At 36.2% G+C, this 24,003-nt stretch overlaps 1 protein-coding gene across 1 annotated transcript in view; it reads left to right on the forward strand.

Annotated features, from left to right (window-relative positions):
* LOC138705234 (eukaryotic translation initiation factor 4 gamma 3-like) overlaps positions 1-24,003 on the forward strand; it is a 124,001-nt gene that overhangs the window by 17,604 nt on the left and 82,394 nt on the right. Inside the window, exons 3-5 of the mRNA XM_069834050.1 lie at positions 3,813-3,950; positions 9,534-9,752; positions 12,111-12,187. Of these exons, the coding sequence (XP_069690151.1) occupies positions 3,813-3,950; positions 9,534-9,752; positions 12,111-12,187 (434 nt within the window). The remainder of the gene's footprint in view (positions 1-3,812; positions 3,951-9,533; positions 9,753-12,110; positions 12,188-24,003) is intronic.

Consider the following 24,003-nt stretch of genomic DNA (forward strand, 5'->3'; position numbering starts at 1 on the left):
ATAACCTTTGGGGAGGCCTAGATGTAGATGGGAAGATAATATTAAAATGGATTTGAGGGAGGTGGGATATGATGATAGAGACTGGATTGATCTTGCTCAGGATAGGGACCAATGGCGGGCTTATGTGATGGCGGCAATGAATCTCCGGGTTCCTTAAAAGGCAGTAAGTAAGTAAGTAAGTAATAATGACATCATTATCTGTCTCACTGAAACATGGTTATCAGATTCAATTGTTAATTCAAAATTATTTCCTAATAATTAAACTGTGTTTCGTACTGATAGAAAGTTTGAGGACACCAATAGAAATAGAGGTGTTGGTGTCTTAAACTGCTATTAACAAGCAGATACCTATTACATGTTGACTATAAGACTTAGAAATTAAATAATTGATTAAATGGCGATCTTACTCGTGTTAATTGTGTAAGCATGTGCGCCTTACAGCTGTTTCGGTGCTTCTTCACACCATCCTTAGAGCCTACTAGATCTCGGCGTCATTTCGAACGTCGCTGCCTGTTGTGTGGGTGCATTCGATTGTTGAAGCGAAGTTTGAGATGACGCCGAGATCTAGTAGGCTCTGAGGATGGTGTGAAGAAGCACCGAAACAGCTGTAAGCCGCACATGCTTACAGAATTAACACGAGTAAGATCGCCATTTAATCAGTTATTTATATTCAAGTGTTAAAAGTAGTGTATGAAAGATTCAACATGGACTTAGAAATTATTAGTGAATGTGTTTGGATTGAAATTAAAATGGCTGATGATTGTAATTTATTAATTGGAAACTATTATTTCCCTCCTGACATTGATCATAAACAATTACTTAAAATCTTATCTAAATTTCATTGAAAAAATCGTGATACTCATGAAGTTCGAATATTAATCCTTGGCGATTTCAATGCACCTGGTATGGATTGGTCATCTGGTTGTAATCTTTATTACAACCAGATGTTCATTATTACTCTAAAATTAAGTCTCAGGATTTCTATTCCTCTTCTTGCCTTCTGGAACTAAATCAAATAAATCTTAATACAAATAGTAAAAATCTTCTTGGTCTAGTTTTTACTAATGTCGATAATAATGAAGTTAAACTGGCGAATCACTCTCTAGTTATGGAAGATACTTATCACCTATCTATCTCTATTGATCTGGAAGTAAATTTATCATTACCTGTACATTGTCAAATGAGTTCGTATTTAAATTATTCTCAAGCGATTACCTGTATCTCTATTCTATTTTTTGTAATTATGATTGGAACAACATATATCAGACTACTGATGTAAATGCCGCCACTAATTCTGTGACTCAAATTATAAATAATGCTATATCTCTTGCTGTCCCTGTCACTGTTGTCAAAAAGTCGAACTATCCTAAATGGTTTTCAAACTCCCTACATCAACTAATTAAGAAAAAAAAAAAATAAAGCACACAGAAATTAAAAAAAAAACATAAAACTGATCATCATTATCATCAAATTTTCTCTAATTTAAGAAAACAAGTCAAAGTTACGATTAAATCTGATAAAATAAAATGGTTCAATCAGTTGATGATAATTTAAAGAATGAACCAAAGAAATTCTGGAAATGTGTGGAATCGTTTCGTAAATCCAACATAATCCCACTGAATTAATAATAAATGGGGTTCACATCACTGATCAGAATGAAATTGTTAATGCATTTGCCAGTCAATTTAAATCTTTTGAATATAAACCTAACTCTAATTTCATTATAAATGATTCTAATACTGCTGATTTCTTATCTTTACCAAACGTTACAATTGAAGATGTTACTAATGCCATTAAAAAGCTTAAGCCAAATAAATCCAAAGGCACTGACGGCATTCCTAATTTTATAATTAAGGGTTGCTCTAATATTCTTATAACTGCTTTAACTTTTATATTTAACTTGCATTTAGAAACAGGAGTATATCTTTCACTTTGGAAAGAAGCATCCATTATTCCTGTTTTTAAGAATGGTAATAAAAATGTTGCTAGTAATTATTATAGACCCACTTCTATTTTAAACAATCTCTCTAAAATTCTTAAAAAAATTATCCATAAACATATTTCATTTTATGTTAATAATCATATCAATTCAGCCCAACATGGATTTATTAAAGGAAAATCTACCACTACAAATTTAGTATTCTATCTTGATTTTATGATGCCAGTAGTTGAAACTCAAGGTCAATGTGACTCAATTTATCTTGACTTTAGCAAAGCATTTGTTGTGGTTCCTCATAAAAATTATTAAATAAATTGAATAATTTTGGTCTCTCCACTAACTGTGTTAATTGGTTTGAAAATTGTTTAACAGATAGAAAATCTTAACGTTTGACTAGAGGTAATTCTCTCTTGGTAGGTACCTTATAATAGTTTATGTGGAGTTCCCCAAGGATCTACCTTGAGGCCTCTCTTATTTTTATTATTTATAGATGACTTAAGCAAAAGAATAAGTTCTAGCTGCCTATTATTTGCAGATGACCTTAAAATCTTTCGAAAAATTAATAGCATGGCTGATTGTCAAATTCTTCAAAATGATATTAATTCAATTGCACTATGGTCTGATGAAAATAGAATGAAAATTAATTAATCCAAAACTTTTATAATTTCCTTTTCACGTAAAACTACTTCCTTAAAAAATAATTATTCTCTTAATAATGGCATAATTATTAGGAAAGACTGTATTAAAGATCTGGGCATCCTACTTGATTCTAAATTGTTTTTTCATGATCATGTTCAAAGTATTTATAACCATTCAATAAGAATTCTTAGTCTAATTAGGTCTATAACATTCTTTTTCTACTCCTATGTCTCTATTAATTTTATACTATAAATTGGCTAGATCTAAACTTGAATATGCATCTGTTGTCTGAAATTCTGTAACTTCCTTCGACTGTGTAAAATGGAAAATATTCAAAGAACATTTATTTCCTTATATACTTTTCGATTTTTACCCAATCCCTGTGTTTATAATTATTGGAGTTAATTCCCGATTTACCACGAAAATCGTCTGTAGCTGCATTTAGATTGGCAACAGGCCATGATTGTTTGGCTAAACACCTGCATAGAATTGGAATATATCAGTCCCCTAACTGCCCATTGTGCAACTCAAACCAAGAAATGGATTCGGAACACCTCAAAATCTGTGCTTCATTGGCTGGTCATGATAATATCTTTGAAAAATATTGGAGTGCAAGAGGTCAAATGACTTTATTGTCAAACGCCTGGCATTAGAAAACAACAACAACAACATAATTATTGGAGTAACTGCAAATATTTTAATTGTTGTAGTCTATATGCCAGACGTCAAGATCTTGATTATTTATTTTTTTGTAAGGTCGTTAAAGGTGAAATTGATTGTGAATTTTTCTTAAGTAATACCAGTCTTCGTATTTTTACAAAAGGATTAAGATTTCAAAACCTTTTTTACACTATAAATTCAAAATCTCTTTCTCCGGTCTGCAGATGCATAAAAAATGACAATTTGCACGGAATAAATTTAGATCCACTTAAGGTATAGTAGCCCTATTTACTTTATTGGTATTGTATTGTATGTCATTTTGTTCTCATTAATTTAATTGATATCTTTTGTTAGTATTGTATTTATTTAATTATTCTCATATTTGTATTCATTGTATTTTATGTTCAATTAATATTTTGTCTTTTTTGTATTCTTGTCTTTTGTATTGCCTTGTACTGTGCTGAACTTTAATTGGCCTCTGGCTATTGTGCAGCACATTAATATTAATAAATAAAATAAAATAAAAATTAGTATTATTTAACAATATAAAAATATTAATATCTCAATATTGCAGGAACTGTACGGAAAAGTGCGAGGTATTCTTAACAAGTTAATGCCTCAGACATTCTCAACTCTGGTATCTCGAATGAAGAACCTGCCAATTGATAGTAGTGAGCGATTGCAAGGAGTAATTCATCTTGTGTTTGAAAAGGTAAGATATTAAAAAACTTCAACTGCCAACACTGTGGGCTTGTGATCATTTTTATTGATGGTGCGAGATGTAAGGTTGATGATCTTGAAAGTAGAAATGGGGGTACACTTTTTAAAACATGGCCGACCTAAATTATACTATCAAAAAACACTAGAATAACAAATCATGTAATAAAATTTTTAAATATGAATTCTAAAATAATAATAGAAGTACAGAACTTAACACACCAAGTGACAGCATTACTTTTTACTTTTACAAGAGGTGAGCACATCTGTTTTTCTGGCTGACAAACATATTGACGACTGTTGAATTTTGGAATTTTACTAATTTCCTCCTTATGTGTCGAACAAACATCCAGTGAATGCAGCCTCTCTTGACCCATACTTTTCCTAAGGAAAGTTTTTATTCTTTTCATAGTGCTGAAACATTGCTCTGCCTCCACTGTTGAAACGGGAGTGGTTAGTACAATTTCCACGCTTTTGTGCACTTCAGCGTTGACTAAGTTAGCTGGGAAATTTTCTCTGAACGAAGCAAGTTTCTTTGGGTCAATAATTTTGAAACTGCTAAATATTTTACTCTTTTAATCGTCGTTTCAGTTAGTTAATCACTATGTCACATACTTCCTTGGCATCTGCAGTCAAGTTTACTTCTGAGCTGTGTTTCAGTCGTTTCATTGAAGAACCAGAACATATGTCTTCATCAACATGATACCTTCCAGTGTTCTGTCTTATTTTAAATACACCTGACTCAAAATGTAATATGTTGCATATGGTAATTGTATTGGCACTCTGCATCTGAATTGTTTTATGTAAGATATCGACATTTTTATAATGTCATAGAAAAAAATTAGAAAAAAAAAAACAAAAATCCTGGATTGCTAAGCAAATTCTTTAAACCAAAAGCTTTAATCAACCCTTCCATCTTCCTCCTTAATCTTCTCAAAGCATTTCATAAATCAGATTTATTTTCAAGAACACTATCCACAACTCGAGATTGAAAGTTCCATGTTACAGTTGGAATCTGCTTATCGCGAGCTTGGTTTGACAAGGTTCTAACTGCAAAAACCATTATTCTGAGAAAATTGAGTTTAAAGTTTCATTATACTATAACTTTTTTATTTATGAATATTTTTCGAAATAAATTTGTATGCCTTCTTAGATATCAATGGAAAGTAGTTTTAATGAGTTCTCTTTAAAAAATTTATTTTTAAATCGTAGAATCTGAGGTAGCGAAAATGCAGTTAGAACCTTGTCACTTTAAACTTGACGCTTCAGAAAAGTTACAAAGGTGTAAGTGCACATAGAACCTTGTCAAACTAACTTTTTAATCACTATTCAAAAAATGTGTTAGTTACAACTCCAGATTATAAGGACAAAAAAATTAAAAAACCGTAAATCTATGTTGAAAAAAGGACATTATGGTATCAACTATAAAACAATATTGGATTGTGACACTATTTCAAACAAAAATGTATTTAGTCTATACTAAGTGGGTCGCTGAGTACTAACTTGTCTTGCAGAGCCATGAAAGGGATAGCTGCTTTGATGTCCTTTTTCAAATCTGAGAGTTCAATATTCTTATTTTGGATTTTTGGTTTGATATTCAAAATACATATTGATGCTGTGGAACAGGCTTCAACACTCCTCTGTGTTCATTGAAATTGATATTAGTAACTTCTTTTGTTCACCTGTTTCATGGGTTAATTTGTATTTGATTTCATGATAAGGCCTATGTTTTTGTGAACTTCACAGTAGCTAGTTGGGAGAATAGAACAGTCTTGTAGGGCCTAATTTAATAGATTTACAGTTGCTGAAAAATCCTTGATATGTTCCTGTTGGTCAAGAAGTAACACATTTATAACAGTAACAGAAAATAGTAATAAAAATAATTTATTGAGTTCACTGTGTATATAAAATTTTAAATAACACCATTATAATATTATGTGATATGGTAAAAAGGCCTCATAATTAAGGTTACTCTAAAAGAAAACTAATTCCGGAATGTGGTATGTGACAACAATGTCTAATGGATAACTATGACACTCATACACATTTAATTCTTGCGAATATTGTTAACTGGTTCGAGTTTTTGGACACACTGTAGTTACAGAAATAATTCAATTTATTACTTAGCAGTATTTTCATCACTACTGGTTGGTCTCGGTAGAAGTAAGTGGGACGAAATCATCTGAATCAATATTCAAGAAAATATCTTGCTGAGATTTATTTTCACTCATGACTGTATTATAAGATTCAATCTAACAGCACATAAATAAAGTCACTTCAGGAAAAATTATTTATAGGTGTATCCAACAATGAGTGGATAACCAAGAACGTTTCAGTAACAGGAATGCGCTTTTAAACCGCCAACACAGCAGAACAAAAGCATGAGCTATGGTTTTGTAGTTACAGCCTTGTCAAATTAAAAAAATAAGCAATTTGATTGCAGATAGAACTATGGCACAGTACTAATTTCTTTGTTTGTCAACAGATAACAATAAAAGTCAGTTTCCTATAAAGATCTGATTCAATGAAAGGTGTTGAGTACACAATCTCAATTTCACCGATTTTGTCAGTTAGAACCTTGTCAAACCAAGCTCGCGTTATTGCAGACTGATTGTAATAGATCACTATACTTAGGTGAAGAAGAAAAAAAAAAACGTTGTGAATCAGTAATATTGGCGAAAAACAACCTGACTGATTTTGTGTTCTTAGAACAAGCATTTCTTACTACCAAATTCAGTTGATACACGTAACAGTGTACATACGTTGTGAATCCAGTAATATTGGCGAAAAACAACCTGACTCATTTTGTGTTTTTAGAACAAGAATTTCTGATTTTGTGTTCTTAGAACAAGCATTTCTTACTACCAAATTCAGTTGACACGTGTAACAATGTACATACTTTGTGAATCCAGTAATATTGGGGAAAAACAACTGACTGATTTTGTGTTCTTAGAACAAGCATTTCTTACTACCAAATTCAGTTGATACGCGTAACAGTGTACATACGTTGTGAATCCAGTAATATTGGCGAAAAAGAACCTGACTGATTTTGTGTTCTTAGAACAAGCATTTCTTACTACCAAATTCAGTTGATACGCGTAACAGTGTACAGTATGTTATTTTATGACGCTTTATCAACATCTCAGGTTATTTAGCATCTGAATGAGATGAAGGTGATAATGCCGGTGAAATGAGTCCGGGGTCCACCACTGAAAGTTACCCAGCATTTGCTCATATTGGGCTGAGGGAAAACTCCGGAAAAAACCTCAACTAAGTAACTTGCCCCGACCGGGAATCGAACCCGGGCCACTTGGTTTCACGGCCAGACACGCTAACCGTTACTCCACAGGTGTGGATAACAGTGTACATATATTGTGAATCCAGTAATATTGGCGTAAAACAACCTGACTGATTTTGTATTCTTAGAACAAGCATTTCTTCCTACCAAATTCAGTTTATATGCATAACAGTGTATACGTATACTTGGCATAAGGGAAATAATTCTGCATCAGAATCTGAACAGTTTCTTGGTTACCACTCATTACCGCAGAGCCATCGTGTGCTTGAGCTATGAGTTTTTTTTCAACATTAAAAGAATGTAGACTTTTTTTTCAGAATCTCAGTAAGACCTTTAGCTGTTCGATTGTGAACCGCTTCAAGGAAAGAAAGTTTTCGACTTGTTTATACCCCTTAATGTACCATAAAAAAATAAATTGATTTTGACAGGTTATGTCTGTTGTTTCATCAGGCAGTGTTAATATCATTGATCAGTTCCTCAATGTAAACCTGATACATACAGTCTTAACTTCTCATACTCTACATTGTTGAATGTATATTTAAAAACTGAAGTACTATTCAAGTAGTCATCTAACACACTAGCAAGATTACTGAGTAAAGATAACAAATATAAGAAGTTGCTATGGTTTGTTGATTCTTGATTGATAATTTGTATATTCTTAATAAAGAAAACTGGCCAAAATAAAACTGCAATAAATAGAAACAGAGTGATAGATTGGTTGTAGTAGTGGCAGTGAAACTAATAGGTCCTGTTCATCATCGCTGCAAGGATCAAGGATTACTGTGAGCAAAGTAGTGGAAGGGAAAAGGTAGTGCATAAGGACCGTAGTTTTCAACTATCTTAGGTTGAACAATTTCCATGGGTACTGTATGAAAAATAAGGTGATGTTGATTTCTGGAAAACACGTAACAACATTTTTGAGAAACAACCAAGTTTTCCCAAATTTTTTAAAATTGGTTTATTCTACCACTTTTATCAACTCTGATGATTATCTAGCATTGAGTGAAATGAAGGTCATAATGCCAGCGAAATGAATCCAGAGTCCGGTGCCGAAAGTTACCCAGAATTTTCTCTTAATGGTTTGAGGAAAATCTCCCAAAAAAAAAAAAAAAAAAACCTCAACGAGGTAACTTGTTCCAACCAGGATTTGAAATCCAGGTCTGCTTGTTCGCGATCAGACATGCTAACCATTACTCCACAGTGGTGGACTCTCGGACTTTTGTGTACAATCTCCATATTTGAAAGAAGTCGATGCCTATGTACATAACTTTCAAACAGTTGTATCTCCATACCCATTGAAAATTGGACACATGTTTATATGAACTTTTTACTCAGAATTTAATTCGTATCATCACCCCTAAAATAATATTTACTATTCCTCCTGGATTATCCTGTATATTATGTAGTCCATACCTGTGGAGTAACAGTTAGTGTGTCTAGCCGCGAAACCAGGTGGCCCGGGTTCGATTCCCGGTCGGGGCAAGTTACCTGGTTGAAGTTTTTTTCTGGGGTTTTCCCTCAATCCAATATGAGCAAATGCTGGGTAACTTTCGGTGCTGGACCCCAGACTCATTTCACCGACATTATCACCTTCATCTCATTCAGACGCTAAATAACCTAAGCTGTTGATAAAGCGTCTTAAAATAACGTACTAAAATAAAAAGAAATATATTATGTATATTCCATTAGATATATTGGTACATAATTTTTACCAGGAGCGCCTGCTGGTTTTTAATCTCAGTAGGAGCAAAACACTTTCTTGGTATTATGGTATTATTTTTAAGAGTAACATCCTGTGCTAATTATTTCTTCCCCAATGTATTTTAACCAATGCACATGAAAAAAACATATAGGGCTATACAGTCGTAAACACGATGTTAAAACAATCTATATAATACCTGTATAGTAAGAAGGTAAAAAAAGAAGTCTAACTTCTCTATAGGGGTGGTTGTCCCTAGTGTCACCCACCCATATAGGTGCCCCAGATTTTTACCTGCGAGATGTTTAAATCCTGTTGTAAGCATGTAATTATAAATGTTCTCACAATCACGAAGCAAAATAATGTTTGGTATGATTGTGAAATCATTCAGTTAATACCCATGATGTTTCTTATTTTTTCCTTCTCTATCTGCATATTGATTGTGGAGTTGAGGTCCGCTTGTATTTTACAATAAACTTTCATAGTCAATATTCCTTTACAAGCTTACATAATTATGTAGTTAAGTAATTAAATAGTTCAAATGCATACAGATTTTCTTCACCCTATTGTTTTTTTTCTAGGCTGTGAATGAGCCACGTTTTTCTGTAGCATATGCACAGATGTGCAAGGTGCTATCAGGAATGCAAGTTCCTGCTGAGCGCAAGAACAAGGACGAGGCAGAGTTTGTCAATTTCCGGAAACTCTTGGTTAACAGATGTCAAATGGAATTCGAGAAGAATTCTGAATCAGAACTGAATCGAGCAGCAAAGCAAAAAGAGATAGAACAAACCATAGATCCTGTGAGTATATTGACTGATAGGTTTCATGTATAGAACAAACCACAGATCCCGTGAGTCTATTAAAAAATGGGGAGAACTGGAGAAAATTTCCATCACCACGACAACCAGTTTCTTATGTAACTTGAATCTCTCTCTCTCAAACACATAAATCTGTTAATGTCATACTCAACTACTTAAATAACAAATATTTTAAATAACTACTGAAGCTTTCCTGGCAACGTGATAATTAGAAATTTTCTCGGGCTTCCAGCCAGGTCATAAGTTGGTGATCCACCGACGTTTCGAGGATGTTCATCTTCCTCATCTTCAGGGTTAAATGATATCTGAGGGTATCCAGCTCCGTAATTTATAGTGCCAGAGGAAGGAGTCAGCTGAGGAGCTGTGCGCCGATTGGCTGTTATTAGTGCGGACCACGGCGAGAACGCGGCCGACGTGTCGTCTTGCTTTGTGCTTTTCGGCTGAATGACCTTGGGTCTCACGGTGGGCTCGGCGGACTAGTTCTCATGTGTCCTCCGCTGATGACGGCCCATCGTCCGGGCAGTGAGAAATTTAATAGCTGGTGCCCATGCCACGCTTAGTTGGAGACCCGAGTCCCGGTTCAGGTTACCGCGTTCCGCCGCTATGGCCAGGGTTTCTTTTACTCTTCTATCCCAATAGCCCGAACACTTCGCCAGGACCTCGGTGTTATTGAAATTAGCCCTATGGCTTTTTTCAATGCAATGCTCAGCCAATCCGGATTTTCCGGGCTGCATTAATCTGATGCTTCTTTGATGTTCCGAAAGACGCGTCGCTATTGTGCGTCCAGTCTGTCCAACATAAGCCGCATCACATTCACACGGGATGCGGTAGATCCCTGGTACTCTGAGGCCTAGATCGTCTTTTACTGATCTGACCTTATTCCTGATTTTCGGCGGAGGTTTGTGGATTGTTTTTATTCCATGTTTGTGGAGCAGTCTGCTTATCTTTCCCGACAACTTCCCTGTGAATGGTAGACAGGCTGTGGCTGGTTTTTCCGCTTCTAGTGAGGAGTCCGTGATGGGCTGCTGCTGCTGCTTCTTGTGTCTTGCTCTATTCAAAGAGGCCGTGATGTCTTTAGCCAAATATCCATTCTGCTGGAGGGTGAGCTTCAGGTGTTGAAATTCAGTGTCTAATTGCTCCGGGTCCGATATAGAGACTGCTCTATGTGCCAGTGTGTTAAGTATGCCCATCCGCTGCACTTTGTGATGGAAACTATTCGCGTTCAGGTACAAGTTGGTGTGTGTGGGTTTACGGTATACCGCATGGCCAAGAGATCCGTTGTTATTTCTGGAGATAAGGATGTCCAGAAATGGGAGTTTACCGTTCATTTCAACCTCCATAGTGAACTGGATCTGGGGTTGTAGACTGTTTATATGCCTGAGAAAATCTGGTCATTACCATTGTCCATGAGGCCAGATGACGAACGTATCGTCTACGTATCTGAAGAAATGTGTAGGCTTTAATGGCGCTGTAGCTAGTATTTCATGCTCCAGATAGTAGTTGGCGATGGCTGGTGAAAGCGGAGAACCCATGGCGACTCCGTCTATTTGTTCATAGTAGGTGTTGTTCTGTAGAAAATATGTGGAGGTGAGCGTGTGGCGGAACAATTCCGTGATGTCAGGTGGAAATTGATCGGAAAGCAGTAGCATGGCTTCCGAGAGTGGAACTCTGGTGAAGAGGGACACTACATCGAAGCTGACTAGAAGGTCGGATGGTTTCATTTTTATGTTGTCGAGGATCTATACAAATTGTGTAGAGTTCTTCACATGATGTACGCACCCACCCACCAGTGGTTGCAGCAGGTTGGTGAGATAGCGGGCCAAGCGATACGTAGGACTGCCAATAGTATCCACTATAGGCCTTAGCGGTACCTCCGGCTTATGTATCTTGGGTAGACCATATAACCTGGGTGGTATACTGCCTGACGGTGAAACTAACTGCTTACTCTCGGCGCGGAGACTGGATTTCTTGATTAGCTGGTTGGTGCGTCTCTCTACTGAGCTGGTGGGATCCTTCTTGAGAATTTTATAGGCCGGATCGTTCAGCAGTTGATCGATCTTCTCCTGATACTGCGTTGAGGAAAGGAAGACTGTGGCATTTCCCTTATCCGCTGGCAGAACGACTAAGTTGTCATTCTTCCCAAGCATCTGCAAGGCTCTATTCTCCTCTCGGCTGATGTTGGGCTTAGGAATGGTGGCCTTGGTAACAGCCCTGGCAACTTCTCGGCGTATTTCTTCCACGCCCGAGAAAATTTCGAATTAACAAATATTGTTTGTGCCTATGTTCCAAAATCTAGTTTTTTGTCTTTGAGGTTTAAAATTGTTCATTTATGATTTGCAGGTGAAAAAGAAGGAATTGCAGCTTAATTTTGAAGAAGAGGAGCGCAGGATGCGAATGAAATCTGTGGGCAATGTTAGGTGAGTAACATTTTTGTGTATAATTTGTATGTCTGAAAGATTTCCTCTGTGATGCCAGAAAGTAGTGAACTGATAAGTGAAGTAACCCAAAGCACTGATACGAAATAAAACATGGCTACAATTGGACCAGTGTACACGTTTTATATCCATTGGGAGTGAAGGTTACTAAATATCTTCATGATTTAGAAAATGGTCATATGACAAGGAGATCTTGTTGCCAACAAAATTCAATTATAAACTAAGCTTGTGTTTAAATATATGAATGTTCAGTCATGCAAGATCGTATCTTTTATATTTAATCTGCTTAATGCAATTTAACCGGTTGTTGGAACATAATTTGATTTTGTATTGATACATCAAATCAGAGGAATACTTACAGTCCAGAGTTCTCAGATAAGAGGAGTGTCATACTCAGTAATTGTCTATTTAATTTGAGGTGACAAATGCAAACAGTAGAATTAATTCTTCATATCTTATTTTTGCTCTTATCATCTCCCAATTATACACACATCTGAGATGAAGTCTACATTCTTACATCTGATAGTGCATTACTTTATGGACTGGTTTACAATGACATGGAAAGAAATGTTTTGCTGTGGGGAAATATTAAATTTTCACGTATTTACTAGCTCATCCTGTTAATGGCAAATGAGAGAATAAGGTTTCTGAAAGATATTGTAACTTTTATTTCAAACAAGAATGTAACTTTTATTCAAAACAACAATAATCACTTGCTATAATTGAATGTAAACAGTGCCGTCAACAATGGGATTTCCACTCCACACAGTAACACAGTGTTCGTTATTGCACTCTGCAGACGACAATGATAATCTATATATATAATTTGAACTGGTAATGGAAATTACGGGAAAACGACTGAACGGATTTTAATGAGTGACCTCTCATTTTCATGCCTTGCATCCAAAGTTTTTCGGAAAAATAGTATTTTTCATTGAAATGTCAATTTTCCTACATAATTCTTCTATTTTCCAAAATCCATCTGTTGTCAGTTTTGAGAACTAATTTTATTGAATCACGGCTGACTTGATTGAATTTCAGAACAAAACACACACTACAATAAACAATAGGCTATTACACGAAGGCCATGACCTGCAGGATTTCCGACATATTTGGAGCTCAATTCAATGTGTTATTAAAAACTGATTCTGCAGTGTATAATTTTCTGAGTACAGCTATGTATTGGATATTCAAATCTACGAAACTTGAGGTGGTTTGATGACATTATTACCATTAGAAATTAAATATTATTGTAGTTAATATCATGATGCATCTATTTTTCATTAATTGTACATAATACTGATGTTATATTGATGACATGAAAGTGAAACGTTTTGAGGTTATGTAAGTAAATGTAGAGAATATCTTAATTTAGATCTTCATTTCTGTAATTTACTGAGTGACTGCTATATATAAATACAAAACTTGGATAAACTCCAGAACACGGACTGGACCCTTTCCCTCTTACTTCAAAATTCCAACCTTGTGCACACAAAATAAATTATTGGCACCGAAAAGTGCCTTTTTGTAAATATAATGATGCGCATTCGACAAACGCAGACAAATCTGCTCTTTTTAGTATTTTAAGACATAATTTGGTAGGTGCAATCCGTGTTCTAAAATTTTCCCGCGCAAAAATTAAGTACAGTTCCTAAGGAAAGATCAAAATGTATTACTTACTGATAAAATAAGAGGCCTAGAAAATTTTGTAGTCTCCAGATCATTTCAGCAAGATCTCTTAGTAGGATAAAATGATTTTACGCTCTACATTTCAAGTTCTACATGCAGCAGCTATACGAAAATGCTATTGTTCGAAAGCTTAGCAAACCTGACATTTTTTTAACTTTTGCCTACAATCCACAATGACCTGAAATAGCTACTGCTATTGTCCTGACATTGATACTTGCGTTTTCGCGTTGAAACTCAAAAACTGAAGTTGGATAGGTTCAAGAAAAAGTATTTGGCCTAAAAAATCTATTCAGAGGGAGTAGGTTTCATTATTATGGAATCAAATAACTATCAAAAAGACAAGTATTCTTCATTGAAAATAAATCTGAAAAATTTTTATTTGAACGTCTAACGAACTTAGTTTGCAGCAGCATTTGCTGCACAGGCCACTAGTTTACTTGGATTATTGAGAACAACAATGTGCTGTTAATCTTAACTAATGTTCACAGAGCACTATTTACAACACAAAACTGGCAGTTCTCGGTTCACAGTTCGTTTGCCTTGGCTAGTTCTTCTAGCTCAGTCACTCGAGTTCACAGTATCTCGAATCCAAGACCTTCAGAGACAGCCCACTGAACTTCGAACTCAGGTCCCCCAACTGCGGTCCACTACACTCGAACTCCGGTGACAGTCCACTGGACGCTCACACAGCTCCGGACACACTCAAGTCGAACTCCGGTCTCGAAGCTGGCTTCACTGGCACCAAAAACTAGCGACGACTGCAACAACTGCTGTCAGCTCACTTGCGTCTCTTACTTATAACTAGACCATAGTTTCGGGAAAGTACGATGCTCGTAATTTCTCCAGATGCTGCGAAGATGGCGCCTCTCGACTTCTCTGGATTTCTCCCCTTAGTCGCAGGCGCATTACTTCCCCATCTCTGCGCGGAACAGCGTGCTGTCATTCCCCTTACGTTGCACAGTGGTTCATTTTCCCGAATTCCTGGCCAAAACCCCAAAACTGAAACATATAGGAGAGCATTGTTTGTTGTCTTAAGTTGAAGAGGAAGGACAGGGCATGTAGACATCGTATATCTTATCTTCCATCTCCAGTCCTGTGCTTGTAAATATGTGGCTGAAAATGCGTCTCTCTTGGACAATGCAGTTGCTGAGTTTGCGTGGTGAAAGAAAGGTCGTTTTTGAAGTGTTATAAATAAGTGGTATAAGTTTGAAAATAAAAGCTGAAGCATGGATTCGATTCCTGGAGGTGTGTAGAATATTTGAACATAGTTTTAATTTATCACTTAATTAACTAACGGCATTTATATATTAAATAATATAGTCATGTTGATTGTGGTTGAAAATGTGAAAGCGGCAGATTCACGGAGGTTAAAAGTTATCGGTCCTGCGAGGTCCTGTCAAGTTACTCATTACAAATCATACCTATGTGGATGCTTTTCATGTACCAATAAAGAAAGTCGGCCCCCAACTGCCACTGGGCCCACTAGCTCGAATTTAGTTTTGAAGTGCGCACAGCGTCTTTGCGTTGTAATACAAGGGAGTACCGGAAGGTAACGCACAACAATTATTTAATGGAATACTATTTTGGTTAGGACGTTCAAATTTGGGAGGTAGTTAGTTTGAATCTTGCACTACATACTGCAATGATTCGATTGGATGTCACCCTGGCTAAACAAGCTGTAACTACTGAGTAAAAATTACGCGTTTTCTACCATCATTCGCTTGTGAAGGGCAGCGAGGTGTAGTCCATTTTTTTGCGAAAAACAAAAAAAATCGAGTGAAATCCACAGGTAAATATTGGAGGTCTATGGCGCTTGATTGTCTGGACCATAGCAACATCTCCAGGTGGTGCAAGTTCTTCGAAGAAGTCCGCCGATGAAGCACGTTCCGGCCGACCAGTGACTGCTGCAACATCACCCAATGTCAGAGGCATCATTAAGGCGGCAATTATCCACACTACAGTCCAGACCTTGCACCCTCTGACTTTCACCTCTTCGGACCAATGAAGAAATTGCTAGGAGGACAACGCTTCGGTTCGGATGAAGAAGTGAAATCGGTCGAGCGCAGGTAGCTATAGGCCTTCGCCCAAAAAAACAGTTTTATGAACGAGGTGTACTGAAACGTGTCACGATAGGAGAAATATGTCGAGAGACTTGGTTCCAATGTCGAAGAATAGGTGAAACCTCTAGCTTTCTTGTGCATTATTTCATTTTGCTTACCTATAAAATACGTTGCCACAAAAAATGTTGTGTCGTATATTAATCCTTCATCAATTTATTAAAATTTGAATTATTTCTCTAATTCCTTTCAGGATATGAAAGTCATAACATAAACCTCACTAGGCGTGAATTGTTCACTATACTGCAGGAACGTTCATAATCTAATTTTGAAGAAAAGTATAATTATTTAAGAGAACGCATTAGAATCATGACCGATTCCCCTGCAACATCATCCGCTGAACTAAAGAATGTTTTAAAACATTTAATATATAATTTTAGAACCAGATGGCAATGGTCAAATAGGACAGTTGAAAGATTCCTACCACAGAATACGAAATGGCTTTAAAATCTGCGAGTTTTCCAATATGCGTTACTGAAATGCAATAGAGAGTCGAACGTCCATTACTGGAATTTAGTAAAGTGGTGAACGTTATAAAAGACGAAAAGCACAGGGATTAAGACAAACATAGGTCCTTCAGAACTCGCATATGCCACACAAATGAGTCTTCGTGAAGCAGGAGAGATTGTTACTACTGCTGCTGCAATAAAAGACGTACAATTTTCAACACCAATCAGTACGTCAACATGCAGAAAAGCTTATAAATTAAGTTCAGAGCATTGTCCATTCTAGTTGAAGTTAAATTAACAAAATTCCATTATAACCTGATTAGGTCCGAGACTAAAAATCCATCGCCTACATTTTCCAGCAATACAGAACGGTGCTAGAAGCACAAAAGACATGCTTTCCAATACCAGTGCCATTCAAATAACAGAAAAGTCTGCTGAAACTGATCTGCAGGCATTGTTGGACCATACTTCATAAAGAATACTGAAAGTCCCAAGAAAGAAACTGAAGCATTTGTCTGCAGATGTAATGTCACTTCTGTCAGCTCCAGATGCATCTACACATTTAGGTGTGTCCACTCAGGCCTCTGATAAAGATGACTCCCTTATCTCCGGAGACTAGGATGCTAGCGAATGAAATAATTACTGTACTATACACACATTATATATAGATTTATGTATATAGATAAAATAGACTATAACTTTGAATACCCTAAGAAGCAATGAAATGATCATGAACGCAAAAAAAAAAAGCATAAACTATAGCTATTTATGTGAATTTACTCTATATTTAATTCTTAATTATGTTACTTTTACGATTTGTTTCAACTTTGTTACGTTCAAATTAATTCAAACATCTCTAGAGGTTTTGGCCAAGAAATTGGGAAAATGAACCACTGTGCGTCGTGCCACACCGTAGCGACCAGCGTTTCGTCTCCCCTCCGCGCCACACCCTCAGCGCTCCATGGAGCTCGCTTCTATCTGACGCGCACGAAGTTCCCCGAAGCGCCGAGATTATTCGGCCTGCCGTCACATTATGTAGAAAGACGTTCTGATATAAACAGTTATGTTTGCCTACTTGTGAAAGAAATGGTTGATAAATCGTACAGAACACACACGATATGATCACAGATGTTAAAACGTGTATAAATAAACTTAGCAAAAAAAATAGTACGGTGCATTATTTTTATGATTTTAATCAGAGGCAGGCTGATACAGTAGCGAATCGTGAAATCAAGACCAAGGCATGAACTATAATCAAATTTTAAGTAGTTTTCCATTTACTTAGAAGTGAACAGAGACTTTTTCTTCTTTGTGCTTGGTAACTAGTTTCCCCGTCCTTCTGCTTATCCGGAGATCGTGGAGATCGCTCTGTGGACTTACTTTGGATGCATCTCTAGCTGTTGCGTCAAAAAACACCTTCAGTACGAAATATCTTAAAACCAAAATTAAGCAAAGTCCCTCGTCTTTTATTCATATCAATATTTAAATGTGTGTGCCTGTTACTTTTTAAAAAATCACGACACTCAGGTTTTGAAACAAGGACTTACACACTGCAATACGAACTTGCGAAGAGACAGTATTCACTAGGCTAGTCAGTATCGAGAACTAGATACAGACTGACTTAATTTTCAATTAAAGTGAATAAATTTTACTTACATATCATGTTGATCATTCAAAATTAAATATGGCTTGGTCACTGACATAATTTGCTACACATATGTTATGTAGTTAGATTTTAGCATTTACAGTTCAGAGAAGATCTGGATCTGAGCTTTTCGATACAATGAGGAAAATTATTCTCCTATGAATATATCCACTATAAAGTATTTATTCTTGAAAGATGCTCAGAAAAATAAAAGGACAGATTCCATGAAAATATCTCGTGGTCCGGTATAATTGATGCCGGGGCCCGGTGCTAGGCTGCAATCCAGCAGTTAAACACTAGACTAAACAACACCAATACCTGAGAAATGAAATGTAAACTTATAGTTTCAGTCAGATGCTTCAGAAGGGCTACTACTTTTATCTCGTAGATTTATAATCAGAGGTTCTTCATTTTCTTCCACAGAGCATTCAAGCCTGGCAACCAGGTCCTTAAACTTTTACCGAATTAAAACTTACATGCATACTTATTAACCATAATATTGTAAATTTAATTCAACTCAACAATAGGATTTTATTCTTCCAACAATAATTCCTTTCTACAATTCACCTTAAACGCTCTCGTCAACAATAGAATTTTCACTCAACACAGTATTCGTTATAGCACTCCACTGACGGCAATGACAATTTACTTGGACTATTACGAACAACAATGAACTGTTAATCTTAACTAATATTTACAAAGCACTATTTACAAATCAGAACTATCAGTTCTCAGTTCACAGTTCTTCTAGCTCAGTCACTCGAGTTCACAGTATCTCGAACCACAGACCTTCAGAGACAGTTCACTGTACTCGAACTCAGGTCCCTCCAACTGCGGTCCACTGCACTCGAACTCTGGCCTTCGGATGCTGATACAGTTGCGGACGCACACTTGAGTCGAACTCCGGTACACAAGACTGGCTTGCTTGCTCTGGCTTTCTCACTGACTGGCTGAGTAATCAACTGAAAAACTGCTCGAGTTCGCTGGCGTTTCTTCTTTTATAGCGAAATCATAGTTGCGAGAAATTTCTACAGCTGTGCAGAGAATTATCTGGATATCTCCACTTCGACGGACTTCTCGAAGAGTCGGGAAGGTCCGTTCCCCCTTCTCTCCGTAAGCAGCTGCGCGCGCGATCTCCCCTCGTCGCATGGGCCCTTTCCCCTCTCTCCGCCGCACGCCGTTCCTTAGTGCTCCGTGAAGCCCGCGCGATCTGCTTTCTTGCGGGACGCTGGTCGTGAGTTCGAATCTCACGTCGCTGTCACAATATGTTTATTTAACATTAATTATTATGTTATATTCATTATAGAATTTTGTACTTATCCTCATGCTGGAAGTATTGACCATTTTAGATTTTTATTTATGGGAAATACTACAAAACAGAGTGCAAATAATCCTCGCATGATTGAACAACTGGAAGATAACGTTCTTGACGCAGTTAGACAAATCAGTGCAGTGGAGTTCATGAATGTGAACAAGGGTTTTTTCACGGTGATGTGAACCCTGTATAGTGCAAAATGATCGATACTTCCAGCGGCTACTGTCATGAGGATGAGTACAAAATTCTGTAATGAACGTAACATATAATAATTAATGTTAAATACAACATATTAGGGTTAGTAAGTATGCATGTAAGTTTTAATTTGGTGAAGTGTCGCGAGTTTAAGGACTTGATTGCCGGTGGTTGCTCAAGCACTGTGCCGCCCAGTGGCCGAAGAATAAATTGGTACTTATCACTGGAACGCTTTGTATTATATTTTTCAAGTCTCACATTCTAGCTTCCACTCTTTCCATAGTATGTTGTACACATTTTTTCCATTAGTTTCCTCCTATTTTATTGATTAATTCCATCAATAGAATCTGAACATCAGCCATTTTAAAAGTTTCATTTCTTGCGGCAACATCATTTTTAATTTTCCTCCATATCAATTCAATTGCATTTAGTTCACACTGGAACAAAGATAACCACAATACAGTTTTGTTTGCTGCTTTCGCCATTTTATCTATTACATATTTTACCACGACAGGCTTACTTTGTCTAGCATTTCTTTATTTAATAGACTATCTTCAAATTATGTATTTTTTTACTTAAGCTAAGTCTATGGGAATGCTATGGTGTATTATCTAGTACAACCGAATTATCCTCCAGTAGAGAAAGTGAGAACCAGTTTTCAAAGAATTAGACACTTATTTTTTCGTGATAACTCACCACTTCTTTTCGATTCAAATACCACAAACAATCTTCCAGAAAGTCTGATTCATTTCCAATATGAGTAATAATCAAATATTTTTCTTTTCCTGGGAGAGACGTATTTCCAGTAGGTAATCCCGACAAAAAGGCTTGCTTCGAATACGAAACAGACGAATCTACCGAAACTTTATTTCTGGTGTGACCTTCATTGAGCCAATATAATTTTCCTACCTGCTTGCCTCATTGATTTTACAGTCTGTAAAAAATCTCGCCTTCACAAAATAATGTTATATTGTCACGTCCACGACGAACATACTTGAAATTAAGTTCCTTTAATGAATCAGAAAATGTTCTTCTTCGAAAATCGGTAAATCAGGATTTTTATTAACCCAAGCAAGCGCTTCATCCATTGTGGGCAGTTCATTTTGAAAGAAAAACGCGTGCACTTTTGTTCTGATAGCATTTTTGTGAAACCCATCAACTGTATCCACAATCTTGGCATGCGACTTTACCTTTTTTTGGCGATTTTATGCAATTATTTGTCCTGTACTCACGCTCACGAATCACTCTCTAAACAGAAGCGTTACTTACTCTCGTGGAATATGTAGTTTTATTAGCAATGTCCGAAATCATTGCGGTCAGATTTAAATTCTGTTATGCTTTATACATATTTAATATCTGGTTTTTTTTTTTAGCTACTTAAAGCTGCTCGAGTTGTTTTTAGGTAGGCTTAAGGAAGCATTTGCACACTTCGTATAGTGTGACATATTGTTACATAACACTGAATTATCGAAAGTATAATACAGTATTAAATATTACGATTAACAAAGCAACAACGAACAGATAAGAACACTACATGCATGCGCACACTTTTGCGAAATGACATTGCTTCTGAAGGAAAGGCCGTGGTATTGTACACCCACAATGAACAAATAACAAAACACTAGTCTATAAGGAACACTACATGCATGCGCACACTTGCTAAGTGACATTGTTTCTGAAGGAAAGGCCGTGGTATTGTATATTCACAATGAACAGATAACAAAACACTTAGTCTATAAAAAACACTACATGCATGCGCACACTTGCTAAGTGACATTGTTTCTGAAGGAAAGGCCGTGGTATTGTACATTCACAATGAACAGATAACAAAACACTTAGTCTATAAAAAACACTACATGCATGCGCACACTTGCTAAGTGACATTGTTTCTGAAGGAAAGGCCGTGGTATTGTACATTCACAATGAACAGATAACAAAACACTTAGTCTATAAAAAACACTACATGCATGCGCACACTTGCTAAGTGACATTGCTTCTGAAGGAAAGGCCGTGGTATTGTACATTCACAATGAACAGATAACAAAACACTTAGTCTATAAAAAACACTACATGCATGCGCACACTTGCTAAGTGACATTGCTTCTGAAGGAAAGGCCGTGGTATTGTACATTCACAATGAACAGATAACAAAACACTTAGTCTATAAAAAAACACTACATGCATGCGCACACTTGCTAAGTGACATTGTTTCTGAAGGAAAGGCCGTGGTATTGTACATTCACAATGAACAGATAACAAAACACTAGTCTATAAAGAACACTACATGCATGCACACACTTGCTAAGTGACATTGTTTCTGAAGGAAAGGCCATGGTATTGTACATTCACAATGAACAGATAACAAAACACTAGTCTATAAAGAACACTACATGCATGCACACACTTGCTAAGTGACATTGTTTCTGAAGGAAAGGCCGTGGTATTGTACATTCACAATGAACAGATAACAAAACACTAGTCTATAAAGAACACTACATGCATGCGCACACTTGCTACGTGACATTGTTTCTGAAGGAAAGGCCGTGGTATTGTACATTCACAATGAACAGATAACAACACACTAGTCTATAAAAAACACTACATGCATGCGCACACTTGCTAAGTGACATTGCTTCTGAAGGAAAGGCCGTGGTATTGTACATTCACAATGAACAGATAACAAAACACTTAGTCTATAAAAAACACTACATGCATGCGCACACTTGCTAAGTGACATTGTTTCTGAAGGAAAGGCCGTGGTATTGTACATTCACAATGAACAGATAACAAAACACTAGTCTATAAAGAACACTACATGCATGCGCACACTTGCTAAGTGACATTGTTTCTGAAGGAAAGGCCGTGGTATTGTACATTCACAATGAACAGATAACAAAACACTAGTCTATAAAGAACACTACATGCATGCGCACACTTGCTAAGTGACATTGTTTCTGAAGGAAAGGCCGTGGTATTGTACATTCACAATGAACAGATAACAACACACTAGTCTATAAAGAACACTACATGCATGCGCACACTTGCTAAGTGACATTGCTTCTGAAGGAAAGGCCGTGGTATTGTACATTCACAATGAACAGATAACAAAACACTAGTCTATAAAGAACACTACACCCACTTGCGAAGTGACATTGCTTCTGAAGGGCAGACCATGGTAGTGTACACCCATTGCTGAGGAATGCTAAACAAAAACCTTATCTGTTACTTGCGGTTGCTCGTTTGGGCGGATTGACTATAGCACATTTTGTGACATTATACAGTATAGACTATGGAGAATGAAACAGATGGGAGATACTTTTTCTTAGAGTCTGGTTAAGTTTTATTTTTCTATTTCGTTCTTGTTTCTTCTCTTCATCATAAACATAAGATTTCATGCAAATAATCTGTGGACTTTCAAAATGAGATGTTAAATGAAGTATTACTGTTTGTACAGTCTTTCATATTAAACTTATACTAGCAGCTTGTGCAGCAAATGCTGCAAATTAAGTTCATTAGACGTTCAAATAAACATTTTTCAGTTTTATTTTCAATTAAGAATACCATACATTCGGAAAGTTATTTGCTTCCATAACAATGAAAGATACTCTCTCTCGAGCCAATACTGAAGAGAACCACGCATATAAATATCTACACCACACCGCCATTAAATATATGAAAAAGACCCAACCCCACTTGATTAATAATTATAAAAATATTTGATTTTTAATAATATTATTATCTTACGTAAGTTTTATAGCTTTCAGTAACATATACTATATATATTATATAGCCACCACTCAGTAAAATATAGAAATCAAAATCTAATTTAAGTTATCCTCTACATCTACTTATATAACCCCAAAAGTTTCACTTTCATATCATCAATATAGCATTAATATGTATAATTAATGAAAAATAGTGACATCATGGCATTAACTACAATAATATTTCATTTCTAATGGTAATAATATCATCAAACCACCTCAAGTTTTGTAGTTTTAATATCCAATACACAGCTGTACCCAGAAAATTACACACCACAGAATCGAACCTGTAAATTATTTTTAGTAAGTTAAGTTTTTAATAACCAATTTAATTTGAGCTCTAAATATGTCAGCATTCTTGCAGATCATGGCCTTCGTGTAATATTGTTTACTCCACATTCCCACACATTCAAAGGTTTTATTGCCGTTAATACTGTATATTTACATATATGAGTATTAACGGCGGCTGTTTTAGGGTCTTATGTGCCCTCTTCAGCCGTCGTGTACATTTCTCTTTTTTTTTTTACAAATGAATTTTTGTCAGGTGCTGACATAAATATCAGCCAGACAAATCGGATTTTTGGACTGTAGATTAAAGAAAAAAATATCGTTTATAATTTTAGC

Source organism: Periplaneta americana, chromosome 8 (assembly GCF_040183065.1).
Source record: "Periplaneta americana isolate PAMFEO1 chromosome 8, P.americana_PAMFEO1_priV1, whole genome shotgun sequence".
NCBI classification, from domain to species: Eukaryota; Metazoa; Arthropoda; class Insecta; order Blattodea; family Blattidae; genus Periplaneta; species Periplaneta americana.